The sequence below is a fragment of the Camelus bactrianus genome, chromosome 18, assembly GCF_048773025.1.
Source record: "Camelus bactrianus isolate YW-2024 breed Bactrian camel chromosome 18, ASM4877302v1, whole genome shotgun sequence".
Lineage (NCBI taxonomy): Eukaryota > Metazoa > Chordata > Mammalia > Artiodactyla > Camelidae > Camelus > Camelus bactrianus.
In genome coordinates, this window is record NC_133556.1 from 23,427,171 (window position 1) to 23,454,041 (window position 26,871).

The 26,871-nt window shown below is 38.7% G+C and overlaps 1 protein-coding gene across 2 annotated transcripts; it reads right to left on the reverse strand.

Annotated features, from left to right (window-relative positions):
* Positions 1–782: 782 nt before the first annotated feature.
* On the reverse strand, positions 783–26,871 carry RRN3 (RRN3 homolog, RNA polymerase I transcription factor). Of its 2 annotated transcripts, none has more exons than XM_010961108.3 (18): positions 26,727–26,871; positions 25,318–25,372; positions 24,460–24,516; positions 20,381–20,470; positions 20,139–20,268; positions 19,671–19,730; positions 19,209–19,272; positions 18,370–18,439; positions 15,806–15,904; positions 14,161–14,250; positions 13,026–13,164; positions 11,088–11,218; positions 9,850–9,980; positions 8,793–8,977; positions 6,878–6,986; positions 4,812–4,964; positions 3,795–3,882; positions 783–2,750 (listed from the first exon to the last, which is right to left on the reverse strand). In XM_010961108.3, the coding sequence occupies exons 1-18, from the start codon at positions 26,813–26,815 to the stop codon at positions 2,589–2,591; spliced, it is 1,902 nt and encodes a 633-aa protein (XP_010959410.2). In that variant the 5' UTR covers positions 26,816–26,871; the 3' UTR covers positions 783–2,588. The 2 variants fall into 2 exon arrangements, with proteins under 2 accessions (XP_010959410.2, XP_010959409.1); XM_010961107.3 differs by having other exon boundaries at positions 25,318–25,423.

Sequence of the window (26,871 nt, forward strand, 5' to 3'; positions counted from 1 at the left end):
TGCTGTGCTGCTCCATAGGATTGTATTTAATAGTAAACGTAAACCGCCTCAAACTGGGAAAATGGAGCCCAAAGTTTGCTGGCCCCACATTTAGAAATCATTAATAACACTTGGTGCTTGACATTCAGTAGGCACTCATAGTCGGGCAAAGAACCCTGGTAGTAAAGATCAGCAAAACACCGTCCAGACCCTACTGAGGTCAGGTACCCTGGTGTGAGGCTTCTCACTGCGGCTATCTTGAAACTTGGAAATATTACTCAAATAGATCCAACTCCACAAAATATTGACAAAAATAATTTTACAAAAGACATAGTGGTGAGATGAAAGAGGACCCACTTCACATACAGCAAAACCTATTAGAATGTCTGTATTCCACCTCCTTAGTTTTTTGAAGCTCCTAGAGGAACTTTAGGAGAGTTAAAAACCATGTATTAATGAGCACTGCCTGGCAGCGGGAGCACTCAGGTCCTTCTCCTGCAGCTGAGATTACTTAAATTGGTAGGTACCACGGAGGTAATGTGGGTGAAATGGAAGTTATATTTGCCTCTAAAAAGACCCTTCCATGAAATTTGCTTCCTGCTTAACTAGACTTTCTCACAAGGTAGCCAAACAGCTAACTTCACATGCATTTTCATCAAATCCTCACAACCCTAAAGTAGGTTATTAGTTATTTTCACTTTCCAGCTCAATTAAAGTGCAGGTCAGAGGGAGGTTAGGTAACTTGCTCAAGGTTACACAACTGGTCAGAAAGATTAAACCCATGACACTTCATAAGTCACTGGTCATTTCACAATGGTGCTTTAATACAGGTGATAAACACACAGAAATCAAAAGAACATTTGTGTGAGAAGCCTCTCTATTGGGGTACTTCCCTTTATTGGCATAAGAACAAAAGCTTCAGATTATCCATATCATTGTTTTATTTTCACAATGGATTTTTTTCTCAAATTCATTTGAAATTAAACAAGCTCATTTGTAAATATATCCTTCTACATTAAAACTACTTCCCAACCCACAAAGACCCCACTTACCGTAAATATCTATCGGCACATTCTCAATTATTTGTTTTATCCACTACCCAAAAATTCCAGCTTTTTGTCAGCAGTTAAAAAAAATAGAAACCTAAAGGTTCTCAAATGACTTTCCACTAAATCACCAAAAGAAAATCGCCAATATCCAAAACTTTTTAAAACAATAAACATTTCTGTTCTCCAAAAACGTATTTACAAACTGAAGTTCAAACTCCACATTGCCATCAATATAATTATACAAGAGCATACAAAGCCCTAGGAAAGAGAAAGCATTTCATTACAAAATATTTGTGATCGAGAAAATACCGCTTGCCTTTAAATAAAGAATAGGAAAAGTGGCAGAAAAATAAATACGTTTAAAGATGTCCATTTTCACAAGTAACAAAAAAAGTACACAAATAAGGAATGAAGCTAAAATATGCATGAGCTTCAAAATGGCTCTAGCAGCACTTACACAAATTTGTTACAAAGCGAGGTTGTTTGTTTAGACTCCTCTCTCTCAGTGTTCAGTTATAAAAATACAAAAAGAGCCTCGCCAGGGGAGGATTTCACTCAGCTAGAATTCATGGTACAAACAGGCAGTACGCAGAGACTGTAGCTGGAACCTTGGCCTATTGTTCTTAGCAAAACCATTCCACCAAATAACCTAAAATCCTCTCTCCCCCCCATTTTTGGACAAAGAAATTCTCAAAATGACCAACTGATTCTGATTTTTAAAAAATTAATACATCATTCCAGTACAAACAAGTAGTTCCGGTTCTAACAGCAGTCTTGGGGGCCTCAGGATCAAATGCTATCAGCTGAGTTTTATAAAAGTCCAACCCCACTTTCAACGTGAGTTCCATTTCCCTGGAACTCCTTATTCCTTTGAAATTCATTTTTACACTCACAAGTGTATGATTTGTCTGATTCTGTTTCCCTAAATCCTCTTTCTCTTCCCCCTCAGGCTTTTATTGGTTTCTGTAGCCCCTGGACGTCTCCTTCAGTGCCAGCTCCAACTTGCAGCATCCAGGACCAGCTCTGGCCGCTTCCCTACACTTTCCTCCTATCTTCTCTGCACCCCACTGAAACCCTACCATATACATTGTTACAGCAAGGGGTAAACAACGTACCCAGAATAGTTAAACTCGTTCTGAAGGCTTTAAATAATGTCCTAGAGGATTTTCCAGTGAAAAGATATCAAACCAACAAAGTCTTGTCACTGTGGCTCTGACAAAAATCTTGTTAAAAATGCATTCTGTTAAAACAGGCTGTTGCCAACATTAGAAATTTCACGACAATTATGTCAAGAAGCTGTAACCAAAAAATGTATAAAGAAAGAAGCCAAGCCTCCAACATTTATCATCAACTCCACTGTAAAATATTGCACATGATATTCTCTTTTCCTTTTGCCTGTACAGGAACAAAACAGAAAAAGAAAAAAAAAAGTCTGTTGAGACACTAGAGTAAGTCTCGCTTGAAAGGAAGATGCCTGAAGCATGAATTCGCTCTAGTTCAATGTGATGCTCAAACAGTATGAACCCTAGTACTGAAGGGCATGGTGGAGGAATGTCTGTCTCAATCACAGATCCTTGTGACCAGAGGGGACTGGTCTGGCAGGTACAGCACAGGTGGGGAGCCCACACTACTCGAAGGACTTTGGAAATGCGTATCAAAGGAGCTGGGTGTAATCCCAACTTCACCTTTCAAAAAATCATCTTCTTCATCTTCCACCACCTCCTGCACAAAGAACAGAGATTATCAGAAAGATCACAACTGGCAGTCTGAAAAACTTTCATGAACACCTTTCCTCAGGAATGTGCTACTTCTGGAGAGACAAAGGGGAAGAAAAAAAATCCTAATTTCCAAAGCTCCCTCTGACGCATACCTCTTTTTTTTATGAACCACCCATAAAATTACTCAACACACGTAATTGTTTAAAGTCTGATTTTTTTTTTCTTTTTAAACATATTTTAAGCTCAAAAGGGCAGGTAACATATGTCATTCTTGCTCAATCTAACACATCATGAATGAATGGATGAACGACCACCAGCCTCAAATGCAAAATACAAAGAAAATAAAAAGCTGACTTTTTTTTAAGAGTTTTTTTTAGATTACTTTTTTTTTAAATGGGCTTGAGTTTATTTTTACTTTTTTGGTTTTTTGGGGTGAGGGGCAGGGTAATTAGGTTATTTTTTTGGAGGAGGTACTGGGGATTGAACCCAGGACCTCATGCATGCTAAGCACGTGCTCTACCAATTGAGCTATCCCCTCCCCCCTGACATTTAACGTGGAAGTCAGTGTGCCACAAAGAAATAGACAGTGACATTTTTTACTACTGGATTCTAATTTCCTCCTTTGGCATTAACTGCCTCGGCTCCAGGTGAAGTGCCCCAGAGTCTGCACTGCAGACCTCACCTTCACTCTCTAGTCATGAAAACCCACACAACCAATGCTTATGTCTGGGAAAATTTCAACAGTAAGTAAATCTGCGTGTTACTTGGTGGTAACGATCAAGTGGTAAAGATCTAAATTTGTGGAGCTGATTTTTGATTATCCTTCACTTTCCAAAGTCAGCAGGTGAAGGGTCTGGTTTAAACAAATCATTAAAAAGGCAACAAACAAAAATTCTTCTTGTAAGAACACAACCTGAGTTTGGGATTTTGTAATGGCAGAATGAACAAACGTAGTATTGTTTTAAGTGTAACGTTACTATTCACTATTTGACTGTAATCTCTAACCACACAGGAGATTCCCAGAAAGTGTGCTGAAGCACAAATTTACCTTTTTAATGGGTTTCTTAAACTCCTGAAGCTCTTCTGCACTCATGTCTTCCCATACCTGATACACAGGATCAATGAATTTCTTTGATCTGTCAAAAAGATCACATTTCCAAATCAAATTAAATACTACAGCGAAGGTCAAAACATACTTACATCTTTTCTCACGAGACTCAAAACGAGGACGTAAAAACTATCGTTCAAATTATAATAGTGTCAAAAAAATACTCTATGTAAGTACTGTAACTAGTGTGGCTCCTTTTTAAAAGTTCATCCGCTCACACAGATGTTTCTCATTTTTTAATTTTCAAGTGAAATTACTCCTCAGCTTTGCAAAGATCAACAATGAGTTGTAATACGTTCAAATGAAGGTGAAATTGGATTATTCTGGAACTTCCTTTTTTTTTATTCCTAAAGTAAATTTACTACAAATAAGTCTGGGGAAAAAACCAATCTGGTTTCAGTCAACCAAGACTTGAGGGACCAGATAATCCCAAAATCATTGTGTTGCTAGTTATAAACGGTAATAAGCAAAAATCCTGCTTCCTTATACACATGCAAGTTAAGACTAGCTTGGGGGTTTTCCAGAATTACTCATCCAGATAGATCTCTTGGCTTTTGCTTATCCTGTCCAGCAGTGTGGGATGTCTGTAGAGGAAGGAATAAGTCATCTGGCAGAGACCAAATAGGGTGGCATCCTTCCTATCCAGGCACCTCTAGTCTCAATTTCTTTGTATTTTTAAACCAACAGGTCTAAAGAGAAACAAAAACCCCTTGGTGTCAATCTGGGCTCCTACTGAGGTGGAGATCTGCAAGTCTCAGTGTGCTACAGCCCTCAGCAGCCTCGAACAGGCCTCTCCACGCCAGGCTTGTAATACATGCAAGGAGATCAGCAGACCCTAATAAACAGCCAAGAAGGGCCACTCACAGCAAAGAAATTCTAAGTCCCAATCCTGGAAAAAGCATATACACACCTCATTTAAATTCACCACTGATAGGTCGACTGTCCAAGACTACCTACCTCTTCAGTACACAAGGGTCGAAGGGAAAGAAGGTGTCCAGTGGGTTTGTGCAGGTTTGCACTGAGTCCCCACCAGCAGTGTTTCTGATGACAGGCAACATCTGGCGGTTATTCCTCTCAATGAGGGTGTAGCAGAAGACGAGCTGGTATTTGCTGTAGGACAACAAAACCAACACACACAGAGGCGTTAACACGCTGGAATCTCTCTGCATGGACACACCTGTTTGTGTGTGACTACAAAGATATTATCAACATAACAAGCACAAGAAAAAACAACATAAAGTACAGGGAACAGTTCTCTGGGCCTGCTATTTACAAGTTAGTCTGTGCTGTCACTTTAAAAACATGAGAGTGGGCTTAGATTATTAATAGGCATGACTCACTAAAAATGAATGTGTTCAAGGAAATACTATTTCAGTTTGCAAAATTACATAGCTGTCTTTATTTATTTTAAATGTTTTTAATAGAATTAGCAGGTTGGTGGAAAAGCGATTCAGGATTCACTGAGAGGGGATATGGGCTGCTGATGGAGAGACTTGGCTGTTGAAGAAATTAAGGAGTGCGCTGAGGGAGAGACATCGGGTTTACTGAGTCACGCTCAAAGATGGTAAAGGAACAGACATAGTGAGTGAAAACAGTTAAACAGAAGAACTTGCAATAAAAATCAAAAGGACCATTATGTTGTCAATCCCTGTGGTGGTTACCTCCATGTGACTTGGCAATATCAAGTCATTCAACAGGCTGCTTCTCTAAAAGGAGAAAAGATTTAGCTCACTTCTGCCAACTCTCTCCCTCCCATGGTACTCGCTCAGGTTCTGTTCTCAGGTCACTATTGCGATTTTAAGCAACACATTTATTTCCGTTCCACTGGCCAAGGATCACATCTGACTCTTGGTGGGAGGGTAAAACCACACTGGAGGACTCTGCAGCATCTGGTAAAATTGAAGATGAGCACCTCCTACAAGCCAGCAACTGCACTTCTGGGTGACAGAAGTACATGCCTGTGCACCAGGACACACAGACAACCATGCTCCCAATACTCAAAAACCACAACAGCTTAAATCCCAACAGTAAAGGATAGTAAAGAATCTATCCTTACTTTTCCAGCTGTCTCCTATCTTCCCGCAACATGCTGCAAACTTTCACCCACTGGACGCTACTGCTTGCTGGTTTCTTTTCTTAATTCTTGTCATTTTTGAGACCTCTGAGAGACAGAATACCTTGAGCTAGATGACCAGCAAAGGAAAAATAAGGTTGCTGCATGAGAGCGGCCAGCTGTCTAAAGGGAACTGAGGCATGAAGAAATTATTCTTGTCTTCTAATAGCATAATCTGCTGAAGATTTTAAGCTATGAGCCTGCCCTCAACACCCTGATGAGATGCCCAAGGTCTCCAATTCACTTTTTACACGAAGCAGAGTAATTCTGTGACTGCTTACAAAGGAGCCAACGGCCAGCACTCAAACCTCAGCTCTGCCACAGTCCAGCCGTGACTTCACCCAAGTCCTTTCACCTTTCTGTGCCACCCTCTTACCATTTATAAACAGGGGCTAATAACAGTCATAGGACTGTGTGAGGATTGAGCGAGTCCTATGTGACGTGCCCATGAGAACCGTGCTGGGCACACAGCACATGCTACGCATCAGCTGCAGCTGTAAGGCCCTCACTAAATCAATTTCCTATTGTTGGACGTTTATCTCACATCCAGTCTATTTTTATTACTATCACGGGAGTCACTCTCACAAACATCTCTCAGCTTACCAGCTGCCTTACTTATTTCGAAGTGTCTAAGCTGTCTGTCGAATTACCTTCTTTAGATTAAAAAGCAGTAGCAAAAAAAAAAAAAAAAGTAGTAGCAATTTCCAATGTAGCCAAAATATAGAAACAATAGCAAATAATAGCTTCAGTGCAGTGTTTACTGCAAGGGCTGGGTTATTGGTTTTTAAATGTTTTATTGTTGTTAGTTTTATTAAATAATTTCACAGAAATTCAATGGAATTTTATAATACTCATACTAACATAAATTTACCTTTAAATAACTTCCACCAATAAAGCTTAAATAACTTACCTTGTGATTGCGGCAAAAAAGTTAACTACCGAGGGCAGGCAAATCTTCAGAGGATTTAGCTGACTCATCACTATCCGTTCGAAATTTAGACTTTGAAGGTAACTCAGACCTTTGATTAAAAAACAAAAAGATTTTTTAAAAAGGTACAAACGTACCTGTATCAGCAGCACAGATTATTTCATTAAACAGTTTTAAAACAAATGCTTTAAAGGCCCATGTGGACAGTCACACAACGGAGTGCCCCGAAGAACAGCACGAGGCTTAACCATAAGCATTTATGACCAGACCAACCTTTCTAAAGAAAACAGTTTATTCTTTTAAAAACCTAGGAAGCAAAGCAACACTTTCCTCAAGGGCCCCAGGCTTACACGACGATTTGGAATTCAGACACAGGCAAGCTCAGCAGACGCTGAGTGTAGAGGGGAAGAAAAGACCACACGAGAACAGTCATGTACTCATTAAGAAGCCGGGGCACAGAGCGATTCTCCGCTCCCTGGAGATAGTGACTGGACAATCTGGAATTTCTCCTTGGACTCACCAATCTGACAGACAACAAAACAGACAGCAAGACTTGCACGTCTTACTAGTGGAGTTGAGCGTGTTTTTCAAGCGTGCATTAGTGTTGGTATTTCAGTTTTGTTTTTTTTCAAACAAGGAAACTATGAAGATAGAAGGAAAAATTCAACTGACACTACTGTTCTGGAACAAATATAATTCTGTCCTATATTAAAAAGACTCTACACTTATTTTAAAAGGAAAGCAAAACAACCTGTGCCTAAGTAGAGTTTCTTAGGAGATTCTTTGATGTATATTTTGATAAAAATGACTAAAAATGTGGTAATGTCATGGCTTACAAGAAACAGGTCCTCTTTAACCAAGAATCTATCATTTATTTATATAAAGAGAAGCAGAGATTGTACTTACCTTGTGATAAAACCTTGTCCTACCAGTGTTCATACAACTACTTTTAAGCCCGACATCTTTTTAGAAGCACTCAGGATGTAAGTAAATAGATGTAAAGCAACACATACCAGTTTCAGTTTAGAGAGCTGTGGTTTTCAACTAAAGGCAACTGTGTCCCCAAGAGGACATCTGGCAGTGTCTGGAAGACAGTTTTAGTTGTCACAACAGAGGGTAAGGAGCCATGCAACTGGGAACTAGTGGGCAGAGGGTGAGGGACGCTGCTAATCACCCTGTAATACACAGGACAGCCTCACAACAAAGGATCATCCAGCCCACATGTAAGTAGTGCAGAGTCTGAGGAACTCTGGCTTTGAGGAAATAGCATATTAAACCGTTTGTATTATTCATGAAAATAAACAATTCAAATTGACTTAACTGACGTCATTTTTGAGGACTACCTTCAACTATACTACACTAACCCAAGAAACAAGCTTCATCTGGTAGAATTCAATTATAAACAACCCTTAGAAATTAGCAAAACTGAAAACTGGTAAATTAACTCAAGTCTTTAGATGAAAGGAACATAATCATTATGATTGTAAGCTTCAGAGTCACCCTCACCTGGTTTTAATTTCTAATCCTGCCAGTAAGTTACTTCCCTGTGCTTTGGTCTCCTCTGTAAAGTAAGAATGACACCTGCCGTTCACTGGGCCGTTACAAGGATGGGCAGGAGGGCAGAGTGGGGGGATCAAAGCTCTGAGCTGGGCGCATTTACAATTACTCTAGATGCCAAGCGAACAGTCTCAACCTCAAATCCATCAACTGTTACAGAGAAGGCTGAAGGGGTTTTTAGGGGGCTATAAGCTGCTTGAAATTATCTGTAGAAGTTTGAATGCATGTGTGATTTTCCAACTCCATAATTTTCATTGAAAAAGTAATGAATCTTCATTCTGAAGAGTAACTAGTACACAAGGAAAACCCAGTTCACAGCCATCAACCCCACATCACTGACCTTCCTTCAGGTTTCCACTTAAAACCTGCTTGTGTCTAAAAACAAAAGTGTAGAACACAGCTTGGCAGGCTGAATAAAACGGTCCGTGGAGAGCAACATCACAAAATGCCTTTGTTCCCGAATCCTGGTTATTAAGGTATACGTGCAGCCAGTTAACCAAAAGATCTAGGCATGATTTTACAGTACTAGAGAAAAGAAAAATTCAAGTCAACTTCACTTGCTTCATAAAAAAACTAGAGCAACATGAAAACACATAATTGCCTCTTATTACAAAGGAAAGTAAGTCCGTTGGCTTCTTTATCACCCATGGGCAAACAAAGGAAGGATGGGTAGGTGGAAAGACAGCCTTCCAATTACAAGGTCAGGCAAATGGACCTTCTAGAAACAACAGGCAGGCCGCCAAGAACGCCCGATGGCCTCCCAGCCCTCTTAGGGGTACACAGCCAGAGAACAGGACATGTTTACCACATCTTACAAGAGAAAGACAGTCTGGTTGACCTCACCATTCCCTGTGGGGTTCTGATGAAGTCCTGTGGTCAACAATTTTGGAGAGAATGGCTTTTAGTTGTTGGGAAAGGGTTTTTAATAGCAACCTTGCCCAAAGATACCTTCGTGGATCACTGGAACAAACAGGCCCAAAGTTGGCCTCCTAGATAGATCTTTCTATTACCTTTAAAAGGATTTTTTTTCCTTCAGCTTTATCAGATACAACTGATTCAGACTGTAAATGAAAAATGATAAACCTATAAAAAGAACCAAAACAGTATATAACACTGTACATCATTCAAGAAGACAAAGGGATCTTCATGGTGAAGTACAACCATAGAAAACAGATGACAAAAGCTTTGAATATGAGGTTTTGTATCTAAAAAAAGGAGACGTTTTATTCTGAAATTGCCTCTTGGAAATATAAACATCTTGCAGAGAGTGGAGAACAGATTTTTTCACTTTTAAGACAGACCAAAAAAATAAGGCAGATATTTCCCTGCCTTGAGACAATACTATAATCTTTTTAAAGCATGATGTGAAAAAGGACTCAGAAAATTAGGCTACTTACATAAGAGGAATAAATTTAGCTCTTGCCAAAAAGCTTCCAATATAATTTGCAGCAGCTTGCCTGATGATAGCAGGATTATTTGGATCCTGCAGTTTTTTCCAGAGATGTTCCAAAAATGCTTCTGCGAACCCCTATAAAAAGAGGTGTTGGTCTCATTTTTTTAATGCTTAAGATATTCCAGCTATTAGAATCCTAAGGTTTTCAACTCACCAATATGGGAAGGTTCTAGTATCTCAGTTATACTGCTAGATAAATAACAAATACAGCTATCATGTTTCTTATTTTTTAAAAACTTTGAGATAATACTACTAAAAACAAAAAGTGTTCCCCAGCATTAAATAATTCAACAGATCCCCAAACCAGCTGAGCGTCAAAATCAACCCTACAGGTTCAGCGCTTGGGAACCCCATAGACTTTGTGACAGGGCTTTGGAATCCACCTATTTTTAAAGCTCTGCAAGTGATTGTGACAGTCAGCCAGAACTGAAAATCAGTGATAATCCACACTCACATGGGAAACCCTCCTGCGGGACCTTTCTGACTGCACGTTGAACTTAACCAGAAAGGGAAATAGGGATTCAAGTACAGCTGGTATTTGACTAAATATGCTAACCACAGGGGAAGAAAAACAGACCAATTACGCTTCTTCTTAACAAAGGACACAACCTCCAACTTCTCCCAAATAGCTCTACTTCATAAAGTAGCTTTTCAAAAGCTACTAGCACATGCTCGGGGCAGACTGAGTTTAACCTTCCTACCCAGGACCAATGCTCTCCTGGACTGTTCTAGGAAACTAAATAGTTGCAAAGAGTCCTCTGTTCTTTGTTTTGCTTTGTTCTCAAAATTGAAAACCAAAGCCAAAAGTTTTAAAATTCTGGATTAAAAATTTGGTTTGGGCTAGTTAAGATCAACTGAATGAGAATAAAGAAAACAAGCAGACAAATACCCCATTTAAGATTTTAATAAAGGCTTGAATTAAACGCAAGGGCACCACCTAGCGGACCAAACATAGGATGACATTTTCAGAGCTGAACTCACAGGCGGCAGCAGTGCCCGTTGCTCCTTCCATGAGTTGAAATGGGCATGCTATTTCATCAGGGGCACTAAGTAAAACGAGCTCAAGACAAAGAAATACTCACCTCTCAGTCTCCCTTCCCTACTTTCCCCATCCCCCATTTTTCAAGGGACAATTGCGGGCAGGGATAAAATAGGCTACAATAACGTTACTGACATACTCACCAATTTAAAGCTACAGAGGTAAAACATGAAAAACTGCACATGGCAAGAGGCGTGGGTGGGCAACAGGAGTTTGTCAAAGATGGTTATGAGATCTCGATATAAATCCTTTGTTTTGTTGTTATCAATCTTACCTACAAAGGATATTTGGCATTTCAGTTTTAAAAAGATACTATTTTCAAGCTATCAGTTTCATTTACCAAATTTTTAAAAAGAACACAATACCATTAAGAAACACATGAAAGAAAGAAAGAAAGAAAGAAAGAAAGAAAGAAAGAAAGAAAGAAAGAAAGAAAGAAAGAAAGAAAGAAAGAAAGAAAGAAAGAAAGAAAGAAAGAAAGAAAGAAAGAAAGAAAGAAAGAAAGAAAGAAAGAAAGAAAGAAAGAAAGAAAGAAAGAAAGAAAGAAAGAAAGAAAGAAAGAAAGAAAGAAAGAAAGAAAGAAAGAAAGAAAGAAAGAAAGAAAGAAAGAAAGAAAGAAAGAAAGAAAGAAAGAAAGAAAGAAAGAAAGAAAGAAAGAAAGAAAGAGGGGGAGGGGATAGCTCAAGTGGTAGAGTGCATGCTAGCATGCATGAGGTCCCGGGTTCAATCTCCAGTACCTCATCTAAGAACAAATAAATAAACAAACCTAATTACCCATCCCCTCAAAAAAAAAAAAAAAAAAAAAAAAACTAAAGGAAGGAAGGAAGAAACGAAGGAAGGAAGGAAGAAAACAAAAGAAAAAGAAACAAAAGAAAAGAAAAAAGAAAAGCATCATCCATTAAGCCATGGCGGGGGAAAAGGCCATTTTTATTTTGCACAGACTTTCCTTGTTAAGTATAATAATCCAGTGCTGGCAAGGAAGCAGGCCTTCACCCTACACACACTACTGTGATGTCATGAATTCTGAAACTGCCATTTAAAAGCAGAAGCCCTTTGATCCAGTAATTCTACTGCTAGGAATTTATCACAAGGAAATAACTGAAGACATATGTACAAGGATATTCATTACACTGTTATTTATAATGGCAAAAAAAAAAAAAAAAAGCAGGGGGAGAAAAAAAATAAGACACCAGTTAAATCTGTATGATTAATAATAACTATTTTCCAAGAACAGTGAATGGTATGAGAAAAGGTTCATAATAAGCAAAAAAGGCAGATTACAAAATACTCCATGTAGTGTGATCCCCAAATCCACTGAGAAAAACACTCATATATACCCATGCAAACAGAAAAGAAAAAAATAAAAATGCTAATAATGGTTCTACGAATAGCAGGAATGTGGTCACATAAACTGTCTTTTCAAATCCTTTCCTGTATTCTTAAAATTTTCTCTAATCAACATGCATTCTTTTTATAACAGCAAAAAAGTCAAAATAGCAACATAGCCAATAATAACAGGACGTGAATCTCAGGTCCTATTATTCTGAGCAGCTGAGTTCAATTCTTAACTCTAAGCAGTGAGAATGGAAAAACCCGTTTTTTCACAGCAAAGCCTTAGACTGAAAATTCCAGAAGGGCAAGAGGCATATAAAGTTGTTCACTACAGTACCCACACCTGACACAACCACAGAACCAAGACTCTCTAAACTTGATATGTAACACCAAGCACCACGTATCAACAGCTACTAGACTACTCTTAAATGTCTTGAACTTGAGCGTAATTTGAGCTCCACCTAAAACTGACCAAAGTCCATATACAATCTTTTAATACAACAGTCAGTGAAAATATCAGGGGCTCTGAAGACAAATACAAATGAGCCTGAATCTCAGTACCACCATTTTCAAGCTAGCATGAGCAAGGAATAATCTCTCTAGACCTTCTTTTCTTCATACTCAAAATAGTGATATTTACAGGATTTCTATCAGTACTAGATAACGTATGAAAAACACCCAGCACAGAGCCTGGTGCACTGTGGGTGCTCAACACAGCAGCAGCTACCGTGACTATGACAGGTTGTTACCATCTACGTAGCAGACATCCTTAATGTAGGACAAGAGTAAAGAGAGCAGGATGTCCAGGCGCTCAGCGACGGGATGGACCATCTGATCGTGCCTTTCAGGATCAGCCTTTGTTTCGTGTTCATTCTCTTCATCTTCATCCTTTGAAGGTAAAGTGAAAATGGATATTTAAAAATTCAGTGAAAGTAGTTTAGTGAGAAAACGCTGAGGTAACTGTTGCCCTTTAAAAGATAAAATGAAAACACAGATACCTTTCCAGGCAAGGGCTCTCAACCAGAGGTGAGAATGAGAACCACCCATGGAATTCAAAATGAAAGCACAGATTCAGAGCCCCAGCCCAATTCTCATTTAGAAGACTCACTTACAGTGCGGCCATGCAAACATCACAGACTGCCCCCAGCTCCTGGCACCCACTGTTGGTCTCCTTTCCCAGGACAGGGCACCCATACCCCAGCTGCCAACAGCTCACAGTTGCCCCTCCTTCTCCAAAGAACTGCTCCTGCTCCTCCCAGGCCCTCCCTATCAGAATCAGTAGCTGACTGACAAAAGGCCACAAGACGCCATCTCCCTGGTCTCAAGCTAGGACTCTCTGTCCTGCAACTCATACTCCAGAGCTCCTGGGGAGATCAGGCTGTGGCTGTTTTCAAACCAAGAAAACTTGTCCTCAGTTCCTTCCGCTCTTTGTTGCTTGCTTCCTCACACCCTTTGTCCCAAGGGCACCTGAATCCCCAACTCCTGCTCTCCTTCCAATTACCCTTAACTTAAGACATTGCCCCAGATAAGGCACTGCATTAAGGTGCGCAATTTATAAAACACAGAAATTAAACTGGTATACATTTCTGTTTATCATTCCCTCACAAACAATATGTGGCTTACAAAAATAAACAGAAAGAACAAACGTGAAAATAAAAGTGGAACACACTTCACTGACCCCAATTCAAAGCCTTGGAAACAAGCCAACTCTACCAGTCAGTAAGCAACAGAGCAGCAAACTCCTCATTTAAGAAATCATTTTCAAGTTTGCTGAACTATTGTTTTAATCCAAAGCCTTGAAAAAGATGAAAAGCCATTAACTGCCCCTTCCAGCCCTCTGGGACTGCGAACTGCGTGCGTGCGACTTCATCAGGAAGTGCTGACCATGTTAAACAGTCCTTCCGCGGCATCTGCTCCACCAGCTTGAGCTGCTGCTTCCTCAGCATCTTCAATATCCTGCCGGGACGCATTCACCTACATTACAACAAGCAAGCAAACAAATAAATAAAAGCTTCTAAAATACAACCACATTATTCAGGGGCTGGAAACTCATCTGATATACATGTTCTAAAGATGTCCGGATTAGCACCCTATTAGCACTGTACTCAATACACACTTATGATGCAAACCTGTACGTCGTTCTGGGTCATGAAGAAATTTACAAGATTATAAATCAAGTCCCTTGTGCTACATACTTACATAAAATCAGTATGAACTGTGCTATGTTGGTCTAAATCAGATAGCGTCAACAAATTCAACAATTACTCTAACTCTACTCTGCAGAAGACACATGCATGGTGTGTAAGCATATTACCAATCAAATGAGCAGAAAATGATTAAATAGAAGTCAAATTTGCATTAGTGAATATTTACTTTGGTATATAACCCTTCAAGTATCTTGTTTAATATACCATTCAAATCATGCCTTTTTAACTGTCTATACATGACCTTCTTTCTAAATGTACTCTAAAATATTCCATAATCATGTAACAGAGAGCTTTCAAAGGTTATGTATGCAGTTGACCAGAGGTTTAACTCCAAGTGAGCAATGTGCCAGCCCACCCTGAAACATGCCTCTCACCCCTGCTTCATCCCTTCTTCACACCACAAACCCTTGCCGGGTCTCTAACAGCCCCACTTCCTAACCACCCATGCCCCATGCTCTCTCCAGCAACAGACTACCTCCTTATCACCATATCCAAGGACTTCTGCTTTTCTCAGCCTCCTTAAAAAGGTCAGCATATCTCATGCTGCTGACCAAAGCCTGCCTTCCTCCAGATTCCCCCTGGGTGTCCAGACTCTTGACCTTCCTCCCACTTTTAATCTCGCTTTCTCTTTCCTGTCGGGTTTATTCTCAGTCCCCTACCTGCAGCTACACCTGCTTGGTGAATATACTCCACCTCACTCCCCCACCTACACCTCAATCCATCTGCAATGGAACTCATCACCCTGCAACTTCCTCCTGACTTCTTATTCTTGTTAAAAGCAACATCAAGCTTCCATTCCACAGGGAGCTACCTTTGAAGGGCTCCTTTCCCTTACCCCCTACTTCTCCACTTACAATCCAGTCTCAAGCATCAGTTCATCATTCTGCCACGTGTCACCAGAACCCACCACTTTCTCTCTCTCCCACTGCACTTATTGCAGGCCTCTTTAAAAAAAAAACCAGATATAAAGAATTCCAGCATCACTTCCTTAGGAATGCCTTCCCAATTCCTTCTGACTACATCAGGTTTTCTAGTTCATAATGCATGTGTTTCATTCATACCATTTACCACAGTTGTCTTTTCCCATTTACATGACTCTCTAATTAATGCCTTGTTCCCCAACCTTGAGAGATGGGACTGTCTTATAAGCCCCAGCACATCGATGGAGTTCAAGAAATGTTCAAAGAAAGCATCAAAGGTGGAACTATGGATTCTTCTCCATTGCTGCTACTATTGTTTACATACTATGAGTATAACAAATACTATAACATATTTATTATTAAATGAGCATGAAAGAGAAAAACAAATAATGCAATACTTACATCCAACTTGAGTAGCTTTTCAATAACAAGCTCCAGAATTTCATGCCTCAAGGTTGGAAAATACACACTAATCCTTAGTAAGTTATGGACGTAACATTCCTAAAACATGAAAAGATAAACATTTCAACAGAAAATAAATGTTTCATAATTGTAAGTAAAATATCAATTACACAATCTTTAGTTTCAGCAATTTAGAGAAAAGACTATCCAGCAACACAAACTACTCTGTTCATACATACAATTTTCAGTATAATCTAATTACCCCCAGTAAATTACGTTTGTGATCTGTACACTTCTACAGTGTTTTTAAAACAGATTTGCTGAGATAAAATTCCTATATAATTCACCCATTTAAGGTGTACAATTCAATGGTTTTTAGTATAGTCACAGAGCTGTGTAACCATCACCATAATCAATTTTAGAACATTATCATCACCCTGAAAAGAAACCCTGTGTCTTCTAGTAATGTACCTCCTCCCAGCCTGAGGTAACCACTGGTCTACTTTCTGTCTCTATGAATTTGCCTAGTCTAAACACATCAAGTAAGTGGTCTTATAGTATGTGCTATCTAACATAATGATTATTCATGTAGTAGCATGTAGACCATTCTTTTCTTATTGCCAAATGATATTCCATTGTATAGGCATACCACATTCTGTTTATTCAGCTGCTAAACATTTGGTTTCCATATTCTGACTATTATGAATAACGCTGCTTTCAACATTCACGTAAAAGTTTTTAGGTAGACATTATGTTTTCATTTCTCTTGGGTAAACACCTAGCAGTGGAAATGCTGGGTTATATATGGCAACTCTACGTTTAACCTTTTTAGAGGAACTGTCAGACTGTTTTCCAAAGTACCTACATCATTTACCATTTTCCATTCCCATCAGCAGTGTAAGAGGGTGCTGGTTTCTCCAACTCCTTATCAACACTTGTTAGTATCTATCTTTCTGAGTACAGCCATCCTAGTGGGTATGAAGTGATATTTCATCGCAGTTTTGATTTGCATTGCCCTAATGGTTAATGATGCTGAGTTTCTCATGTGCTCATTAGCCATCTGCATGTCTATTTTGGAGAAACATCTATTCAGATCCTTTGTCCATTTTTAAATTGGATGATCCGACTTTCTATTATTGAGTTTTTAAGAGTTCTTCATATATTCTAGATACAACTCCTTTAACCAATATGATTTGCAAATATTCTCCCATTATTTAAGTCATCTTTTCACTGTCTTGAAGGTGTCCTAAGAAGCACAAGTTTTAAATTTTGATGAAGTCCAATTTACCTTTTTTTTTAAGGTTGCTTGTGGTATATCTAGAAATTGTTGCCTAATCCAAGGTCACAAAAGTTTTCACCTATCTTTTCCTAAGAGTTTTATCCATTTTGAGTTCAATTTTCTTTATGATGTAGGAAGTCCTATTTCACTCTTGTCCCAGAACCGTGTACTGAAAAGACTGTTCTTTTCCCCACTGTCTCAGACAACTAGTTTTAATACATTGATCTTACATCCTATGATCATACTGAACTCATTTATTACCTCTAGCGTTCTTGTGGATTCCTTAGGATTGTTCTGTATGTAAGATCATGTCATCTGCAAACAGAGATAGTTTAACTTCTTCCTTTCCAATCTGGGTGCCTTTTCCCTTTTCTTGCCAAACTGCCCTGGCTCGAACCTCTAGCATAATACTGACTGAAGTGGCAAAAGTGGACATCCCTGTTTTGTTCCTTATCCTAGGGGAAAGCTTTCAGTCTTTCATGACAGAGTATAAAGTCAGCTGTGAATTTTTCACAGATGCCCTTCGTCAGGTTGAGAAAGTTCCCTTTTGCTTTTGTCATGAAAGAATTTCAGCACTTGTCAAATGCTTTTTATGGATCTATTAAGACGATCAAGTGGTACTTAATCATTTACTCTAGTGACACAGTATATTATATTAACTGATTTTCAGGTACTAAATCAACCTCGCATTTCTAGAATAAACTTCATTTGGTCATGGTGCATAATTCTTTTTATATGTTGTTGGATTCAATTTTCTAGTATTGAGAATTTTTGCATCTATGTTCATAAAAGATAACATTCCACTTGAAGCAGAGTATCACAAATATTATCGAAAGTTATTAACTCTGCCTTATTCAAGAAAAAATAATCTATGCTTAGAAGGGAACCACTAATAGTTACTGAAAGCTACACAGACGACCTAAATATTATGCAAAAAAACTGAAGAATTCAACTACAGAAAGTTCTGTATTCATGTTCAAATAAGGCATGTTTATAATTGGCAGTAAATGAAATATAACCTTCTAGCAATTCTCATCTGGGTAAGTATTAAGCCTATTCAGCTATTTCTGACATGGACTCTGCCTTTGACCTGCACACAGGAATAAGAGAAAAGCCACTGAGAACCTGTCAGTCACTTGCTAAGAAAGGAATGAGTCAAATTCTCAGTCTTGAGTTTAAAATTCAGCAGACAAAACAATTTTTAAGAAAAAGACCTAAAATCACCTAAAACTAAATCACACAAAACAACTTTTCCATCATTACCCTCCATGAAAAGATTTCTTACCAATGTTCTCTCTGATTTTCGTACAAATGGAAATTTTTCCACCAGTATCGGCATAAGAAACCATGGTGTCCTATTAGAAAAAGAAAAAAAAAATCTGAACTAATCCATGCTAACTGGACTTTCTTGGAAGGTAACATTTTCATTCTAAGCACAAATATGGATACAGGAGGTAAACGGTAACTCGCACCTCAAACAACTGCAACTGAAAATAAATGCATCGCTTCAGAGAAAATCTATTAACAACTCAGGAAAAACTAAGCTATTAACTTTGATATCAAATGCAAATTAAAGGGAGATTCTTTTTTCTACAAAAGTTTAACACAGAGCTTCAGTTTAAAATCTAAACATCTCCCACTACACATATATTATCTTAAAAAGGAGTTATTTTATGAGCTTGGACTTTTTAAAATTAGCAAATAATACTCACTGGGGGGATTTGAAGTTCACCCCTCCAAAAGAAACCCACACATTTTAAAGGCTTTTCTTAGAACTGAAATTTGTATTCATATGGGATGACACAAACACATGGGTTTCTCATTGAAAAATTTTGGATATCATGGCTGTTGAAGATAAAAGCAAAATTCCAACCACCATGAAAAACAGGGAAGAAGGGGAAAATTTGCATACAACTTTGAAAAATAACTGAAGACAATGACTAGAAGACTGAAATGCCATTTTTTGGAGAATGTGATGTTGTATCAACAGGATACAAAAAAAACATACCGCATACAACTTCAGTTTTCTTGGTAGGAACACTTCTGTAATTTTCTACTAATTGATGATACTTTTTTTGAGATCTAAACACCATGATTCAAAATAAGTAACAGAAGTATACTCACGATGGGACATATCTTGCTATTATTTGTAAGGCTCTGTGACATGTGTCAAAATTTGCAGGAAGATCTACAAGGCAAGAAAGGAGAGTATGAGCATCAAGATAAAATGAAAACTGAAAAATTATCTGCTTGAGGCTAAAAACACCTGCTAACCAAAACTGAATCATTTTGAATGATGAAACTGAATCATTTTGAATGATAAAATTGAATCATTTTGAACCAGCAAAATAATAATTTCAAGATTTTTCTCTAAGACCAACTACCAATGAAGACTATAAAAATGCCATTAAGGGCAACTGATGGCATATTAATGTTAAATATAATAAAAAGATTCCATCAAAGGTTGCCTTTCATTGCAGTCTACCTAGTGGAATAAGTCCTGGAGGTGCCAGCATGCGTGATCACTCAGCACACATTCGCTGAGACACAGGAGGCAGTCTTTGCTTTAGTCCTCTTTATACTTACTGTCATCTTCATCATCAGAATCTGAAACATCTATGTCACCTTCCTTAATGATCACTCGGGCTTTTGAGGAAAAAAGAAAATACATTATTCTTCTAACACTGATCTAAACAATCAACAGCTACATAAAAAACTGATTTTTCTATTGTCTGAAAATAATACAATGATAACATTTACAATTTAAGGAGGAAAAAAACGCCAAGAATTTTAAGCAACTAAAAATCCCTGAGTTTCAAGACTTCATCAGAAGCTCACTAAACCGAATTACAGCTCATAAAAATCACAGCAACCAATGAAACTACACATATTCAGAGGTCATTACAGGGAACAGACATGTACCAGAACTGCTGCCAATATGTATCCTGGAAACTTCCATGGTGCAGCAACCTCCAGATTACACCAGGAAGGTAGCATTTTAATAGAGATATCTAAAAAATGAAAAATCAAAGCAAGCAAAGAGCAACCACTTACGAGGTACAAAATGGGAAGCAATCATGCTGAGACATGGTCTAAGGAAGACAGTCTGTGCTGATACAAGATTACCAAGGAAAGCTAAATACTCCTCCACCACTGTCTGACTTCTATTCAACCACTGCAATCTCTAGAGGTGGGAGGGAGAGAAAGATAAAAGAAACATTTTACCGATACAATACATACTATTTTCAAAGTACTGAATTAAGTATAACAGTCAATGAAATAAATGGTGAACTTACCAAAAGAATATTAATAAGCTGCTCAAAGTCTTTCGTCAAGTACATGATGGAGGAACGGAATTCTAGCAGCCAATTAATGATCTGGTCATCCTTCAGTTAAACAAAGAAAAGTACTTTCAAAATCAAAAATCCACTTAAATAACAGAAAAGATGTTATCTTTCTGGCATCAATCATCTATCAATAGTATTTAAATGAGAGGAAAAAAGTCACAAACTTGGACTTCAGCCAAAATTGGGATGAAAATTCCTTAGTTTGTATCAAAACAAAAAAGGTACAATAAATTTTCCTGTTTAAAAAGTAATGTGGTAACTCTGACATACAGAAAAAAGAATTACATGTAATACTTCATTCTGATCAGTTCTGTTTGCCCTAGAAAAATGAGAACACCTCAAATATTGACACCTGGGGCTTTTTTAAACTGAAGAATTATAACAGATTCTAATATTATAAGACCACAAGGACCTGTAGGTACCTCTATTTCCTCTATTCCCATGCTGAACTGCAAGCATGTTGACAACAGTCTATGCTGATTAACCAGTCATCAATAAATATAACTTTTTCTTAACCCAAGCTGAAAATGGGTTTAAATGTATTAACATGTGTCATAAATACATAAATGATGGTTTCAGTATTCCATGAAATATTTTTCAGGCAATAAAATTACTGTTCATAATACTTTTAGTGACATGGGAAAACCTGCTAAATAAAAAAAAGGAAAGAAGCCATGTACAAAATATGACATAAGTTACATAAAATAAAGATATTGTTTGTATTCATGCATATATGTAACATACACAGGAGAAAATTAAATCCCCTAATTTTTAAAAGAAAATGGTTAATGCTGATTAAGACTCAGTAGGGGAAAGAGACATATAAAGAAACAAAAGCAATACAGTGTTGACTTTTAGCAACACACTATGAACAGAAAGGGCTGAACCTGCAGTGATAAACTATGAAGAGACCGGGCTGTACCTAGAGTGATACAGGCTACTTAAAGGGAGAATCATTTAGTGAGAACACACCATGCACCTGGCACGGTGCTCAACATCGTACATAGATACCTTTTCCAAATCCTAACAAGGCTGCAAATAGATTGCTGTTACTCCCATTTTACAGTTAAGGAAACTGAGGCTAAGAAAGATCAATAAGCAATTTGTCCAACCAAGCCAGTGAAGAACCAGGTTCAAACCAGTCTGCCTAGATCACTGCTCTGCCCATCCTCCCACAATGCCTTGCTCCATGTCGAGGAGCTCCCCATCTTTTCCCCACCTTCACTCAATCAACAAGTGCCTTCTATGCATTATCTATGTGACAAACCTCGACGAGACTGGCTATTTTCTGCTGAAACCCTGAGTAATGAGGCAGTAAAATAAATTGCAACTCATCTGCACTATGGTAATTTCATAATGTCCACAATCATTATGGAAAACAAGGCCTGAAGCAGAGAAGACAGCTAAGCTATGTGCAAATAAAAATAAGTTGGCACTAGCCAGTCACTCTTCCAGTAAAACAAGTGCAACAGAATTTTAAGGACGCCACTTAAACTGCTCTATTTTTTAAAGTAAACCAGTCAGAGACTGTGGAGCTTTAGTAGTGAACTATTATTAGAAGCAAGTTACTCGCAACACTTCTCTAAACTAACACAGACACAACTGATATGATTCTTGGTATGTCAAAATCCCAAGGAGATGTGCTGATATCAAATACAGTAGAACACAAAGAACGTGGTCCTTTGTAGCTGAGGAAGAAGGCACAGGTCAGAGAAAGCTTTAAAGAGGAAGTGATGCTTCACTGTGTCTTTAAACAAAGTATTTTCTGGAGCTATATACCTTACAGAGGTAAAGGCACGTCTTCAGAAAATCAAAAGTAGTTCTGCATGGCTGGAGCATGTGGTGAACAAGCAAGCCAACAGATAAAGCTGGGGAGCAAAGAGGGGCCAGAAAAATCACTGAAGTCTACAAAAGTCACGTTTATAATAAGAAAGATCAGCTGGAAGTCTGGGGTATGGACTGAATGAACAACCATGTGCTTAGAACCTGGGAAAGTTCATTAGCAAAGACAACATTTCAGCTGGATCTCAAAGAGTAGGAATTCTGTAATAACAGTAATAATAACAATAAACACTAAAATAACACTATGTGCCAGGCACTATTCTAAGACTTTAACATACGATAACTCGTTTGATCATTACAACCACTCCACGAGATAGGTACTACCACTGGTTCCCATTTTATAGCTGGGGACACTGAGGCATTGAAATGCAGTAATTTGCCCTTGGTCACAAAGCTACTAAGGGAAGGAGGCATGTCACCAAAGCCCATGCTCACTTAGGTAGCAAGTAAAGTGGATACAGAGGCTGCCTTACAGTCAGAAAGAAAAGGCACATGCAAAGGCATAAGGATGAAAAAAAGTGGCAAATTTAGGGAATAAAGTTACCAAGAGAGGCTGAACACTGAAAACTTGTTGCAGGTCATGCTAAGAAGGTGGCTCTTTATTCTTCAAGTAGGAATGAAACTTCACTAGGGCAATGACAAGCTTAGAATGTGCTTTAGAGATGACTTATGCTGCATTGCTGAGGATAAATTTGGGGGAGGGCATGAGATGGAGAAGAATTTGATCCTAAAGACCACTAAAGAGGTTACTGGAGGAATCCAGAAAAGAGAGCACCAACAAAACAAGAATCCTTAAATGGTTTTTATTCCAAAGGATCAATGGATATAAGGGGTGAGAAAGTCCAGGAGGACTGCGAGGTTCCCAGCTTAAGAACTAAGTAAGTAACAAATCATTTCAGCACATAAAGAAGGCTGTGGAGTTGGGTCTGGAAAAGAGAGAATGCTAAGTTTGGGGCACCCATAACACTTCTGGGTTGGCGGTTAAGAAACAAGCCTGGAGCCCACAAGAGCAACATGAGCTACAGATGCAAATCTGGGAGTTATCAGGACAGAAGTAAATTCCTAAGCCAGGAGGAAATAAAGAGATCATACAGGAAGAATCTATAGAGTGAGGAAAGGGCCAAGTTTGGAAATCCAATCAACACTAAATTTAAGAACCCGAAGAGAATGATTAGAGTTAAGTGATAAAAAGACAGAAAGATCAAAGAAGCTGAAGGAAAGGTTTTAAGAAACGGGCAGCCAATCATATAAACTGCTAAAAGTAATTAGTATGGGACTTGAAAAAAAAAAATCCACTGAAATCAGCATTTAAGGAATCACTGGTAACCTCTGTCATAGTAATTACAGCAGTGGATTTAACCATGAATGAGAAATGAGAAAGTGCAGACTGTCAGCAGGAACAAAGCAAGTAATTACAAAGTCCTTACTTTGAGTCACAGGCTGTTCTAAGGGCTTCTTGTATATTAACTCACTGAATCCTTTTAAAACTTCTACATTTAAAAAACTTCTCTTATTTCTCCAGTTTTACAAGGAGGAAAACAGAGGCAGAGAGGTTAAACAACTTTCTGACCAGAAAACAATGGAGTTGGGATTTTATCCCAGACTACCGCTGCCCACAGTAATAAATTTTTCTTTCCAAAATTGGGCAGGAAAGGAAAAAACGGAAACAAAATTTATTGAGTTGTTACGACATGACAGGTATATACCTTGAACCATCCCTAAACTGCTGAAAGAGTAGTAGCTTAAAAGACAAGTCATCTTTTGTGGTTTTTTTGGTTTTGTTTTGTTTTCTTTTAGCATTGGAGACATGAAAGTTGTACGCAACATAGAGGAAAAGTTCTAGAAAGGAAAAAATAAAGAATTCTCAACCTTAGGACTACTGGCATCTGGGGCCAGGGCATGCTTTGCTGTGGAGGGCTGCCACGTGTATGGTAAGATGTTTAGCAGCATCCCTGTCATCCACTCACTAGATGCCAGTCATACCCTCCCCTTCTCCCAGTTGTGACAACCCAAATGTCCCCAGTTCATCACCAAATGTCCCTCAGGGACAAAAGTACGCCAGGTTGATAATCATTAAAGGACAACAGGGAGCAAGTTCTACAGGCTGGAAGAAGACCAAAAGTACAAACTAACGTCTCTACAAAGTGGTAACAATTTTGCTAATGATCAAACACAGAATTAATTACCTTTATGTCTGGATCTGACAGCTGGTTCTTCAACAACTCAAAGTCATTTGTTTCACCCTTAACAAGAAGGGGGGAAAAATGAATTTTTGCTTGCTTGGGCTTCTTATTACTAAAGACCAACAGCAGGACTTTTAAATATTACATAGAGAACGTTGTAACATTCATACATCAATTGTGGATTGTAAAATCCTGACTATAAAAAATTTAAATACTCATGTTAGTGGAGCTAGAGGGCTTGTTAAAAAGAGAAAATGACAAACTAAAAGGCCATTCATGTTTAGGCATACTCATGTAATGACATTTGAACGTATGACAGTCAACACTCCATGATACTATACATTCACATATATATGTGAATATGAACGCAGATTGCATATAAAATAAATAGCCGTAAAAAAAGAAAAGACAGTCGTATTTTCCCTCGTTTGCTGAGATACAGGAGAATCACTTCTAAACTAATGCAAAAACAAACTTAAAAAAAAAAAAAACCCTCATTAACAGAGATGGTTTATTGTCCCAAAGTAATGCTTAGGTGAATCCTTAAGAAATAAAATGCTCTAATGGTTTTTATTCTACCACTTGCTAAATTTTTTAAAAGATATTTTGTAAATAAAGCATTTGAAGATGTGAAACCTCAGCAAAGGGGTTATTACTCAAACAGAGTTAACAGCACCATGCTGTTGCTAAATATCTGATTTCAATGTTGACATCTAAAATTCATTTTACTTGTCTACCAGTCTTTGATATCTAACAGCTACAACTGTAGCCTGACTAGCAAGAAGCAAACATCAGTATGTCAATTACATTTCAATAAAACTGGGAGAAAAAACCCACTAACCTCACCTTGTCGCCTCTTACCTTTTTGTACTTCAGCAACACTTCTGTCACAGTTCCACCAAACCGAACAGTTTTTCTTGGGGGAGAATTGAAGAAATCATTCTCTAATGCAAGCATGTCTGAAAGCCTACAGAACCAAGATTATCAAGCTATTAAGTGCATGACAGGGAATAATAAAAATGATTAATAGCCAACATTCATTGAACTAAAATCATTCAGTGAGACTACCGCTAAAGCCTCCTAACTGGCCTCCCTGTTTCCACTCAAATCCCACAATAATCCATTCTTCATTCAGTGGTCTGATGATCTCTCAAATACTTATGACAGATCATGCTAACTCTACTCTCCTGACTAAATGTTCCAAAGGTTTCCTACTTCACTTAAAATTTAAAAATCCAACATTTTTATCATGGTCTTTAAGGTCCTACGTTAATCTGGGTCCTGCCTACCTCTCTGAACTCACCTCCAACTACTTAACTGCACTGCAGCCAGTGTCTTTTTTCTTCTTCAAACTGACCAAGCAGATTCCCATTTTACTTGCTACTCCCTGTCAGAAACACTCATTCTCCAGATTTGTACATGGTTGGACTCTTATCTTCATTCAAATTGAAGCTCAAATGTCAGAGAGGCCTTCCCCATCAGAAAGCTTAAGTACCCATCCTCTCCCCTCCATCACTCTGTTCTATTTCTTCACAGCAGTTACCACTATCTGAAATCATCCTGTTCATTTTATTGGCTATTCACTGTCTTCCCTTCCTCAGAAAGGAAGCTCTGTTGAGAACAGGGACTGTTCTCTCTTTTGACAGACTACTGTCCCCCAAGTCTAACACAGAAAGCAGGTGCTAAATAAATATTACGAATAATATTATCCTAAGTGTTTCACAAAGTTTTAAAAGGGGTAGATCAGAGAAAACGCATAGCATTCTACTAATGACTTGAAAGTTAAACCCCGAAGTGTTTTATGAGGGTTAGGGACTTTAAAAGTTGAGCAAGGTAAACACTGTTAAACAAACGTGTCAAAACAAATTTCAAACCAAAAATAATAATAATGACTCAATTTGCCATCGGTGACAGCATATTTGGCTGATAATCCAAATAGCCCAGGGGCCTCTTTTCAAATCCAGACGAAGCAGCAGGAGGGAACAGTAAAAGAGCAGAACAGAGGCCCCAGGCCTGGGACGCTATGAAGGAGCCCAGTGGGGATACAGGACGACTCTAGAACAGAGAAAATGTTCATTTTTCCAGCCCCTTTCCCACCTTTATGAGCTATCTAAGGGGCACGGGCTCACTCTTGAGAACCTGGAATGATGCTCTACCCTCCGCTCCCGCCCACTCATTAGCTCTGTCCTAGACCCTTCAGATCCGCTCCCCTAATCCTGGTCCCGGGCTTTGGTCCCAGACGCGCAGAAGGAAGAGTCTCGGATACTTACCCGGTCCTGGATGTGCCCAGCGTCTTGACCGCGGCGGCCGAGGCGGCCGCATCTCCCGGTAACCGCGTGTGAAGCAGCGGAGCCGCCATCAGGCCGACAAACCGCGACGACCGTACCTTGCGCCGGAAGTCGTGCTTCTTCTAGG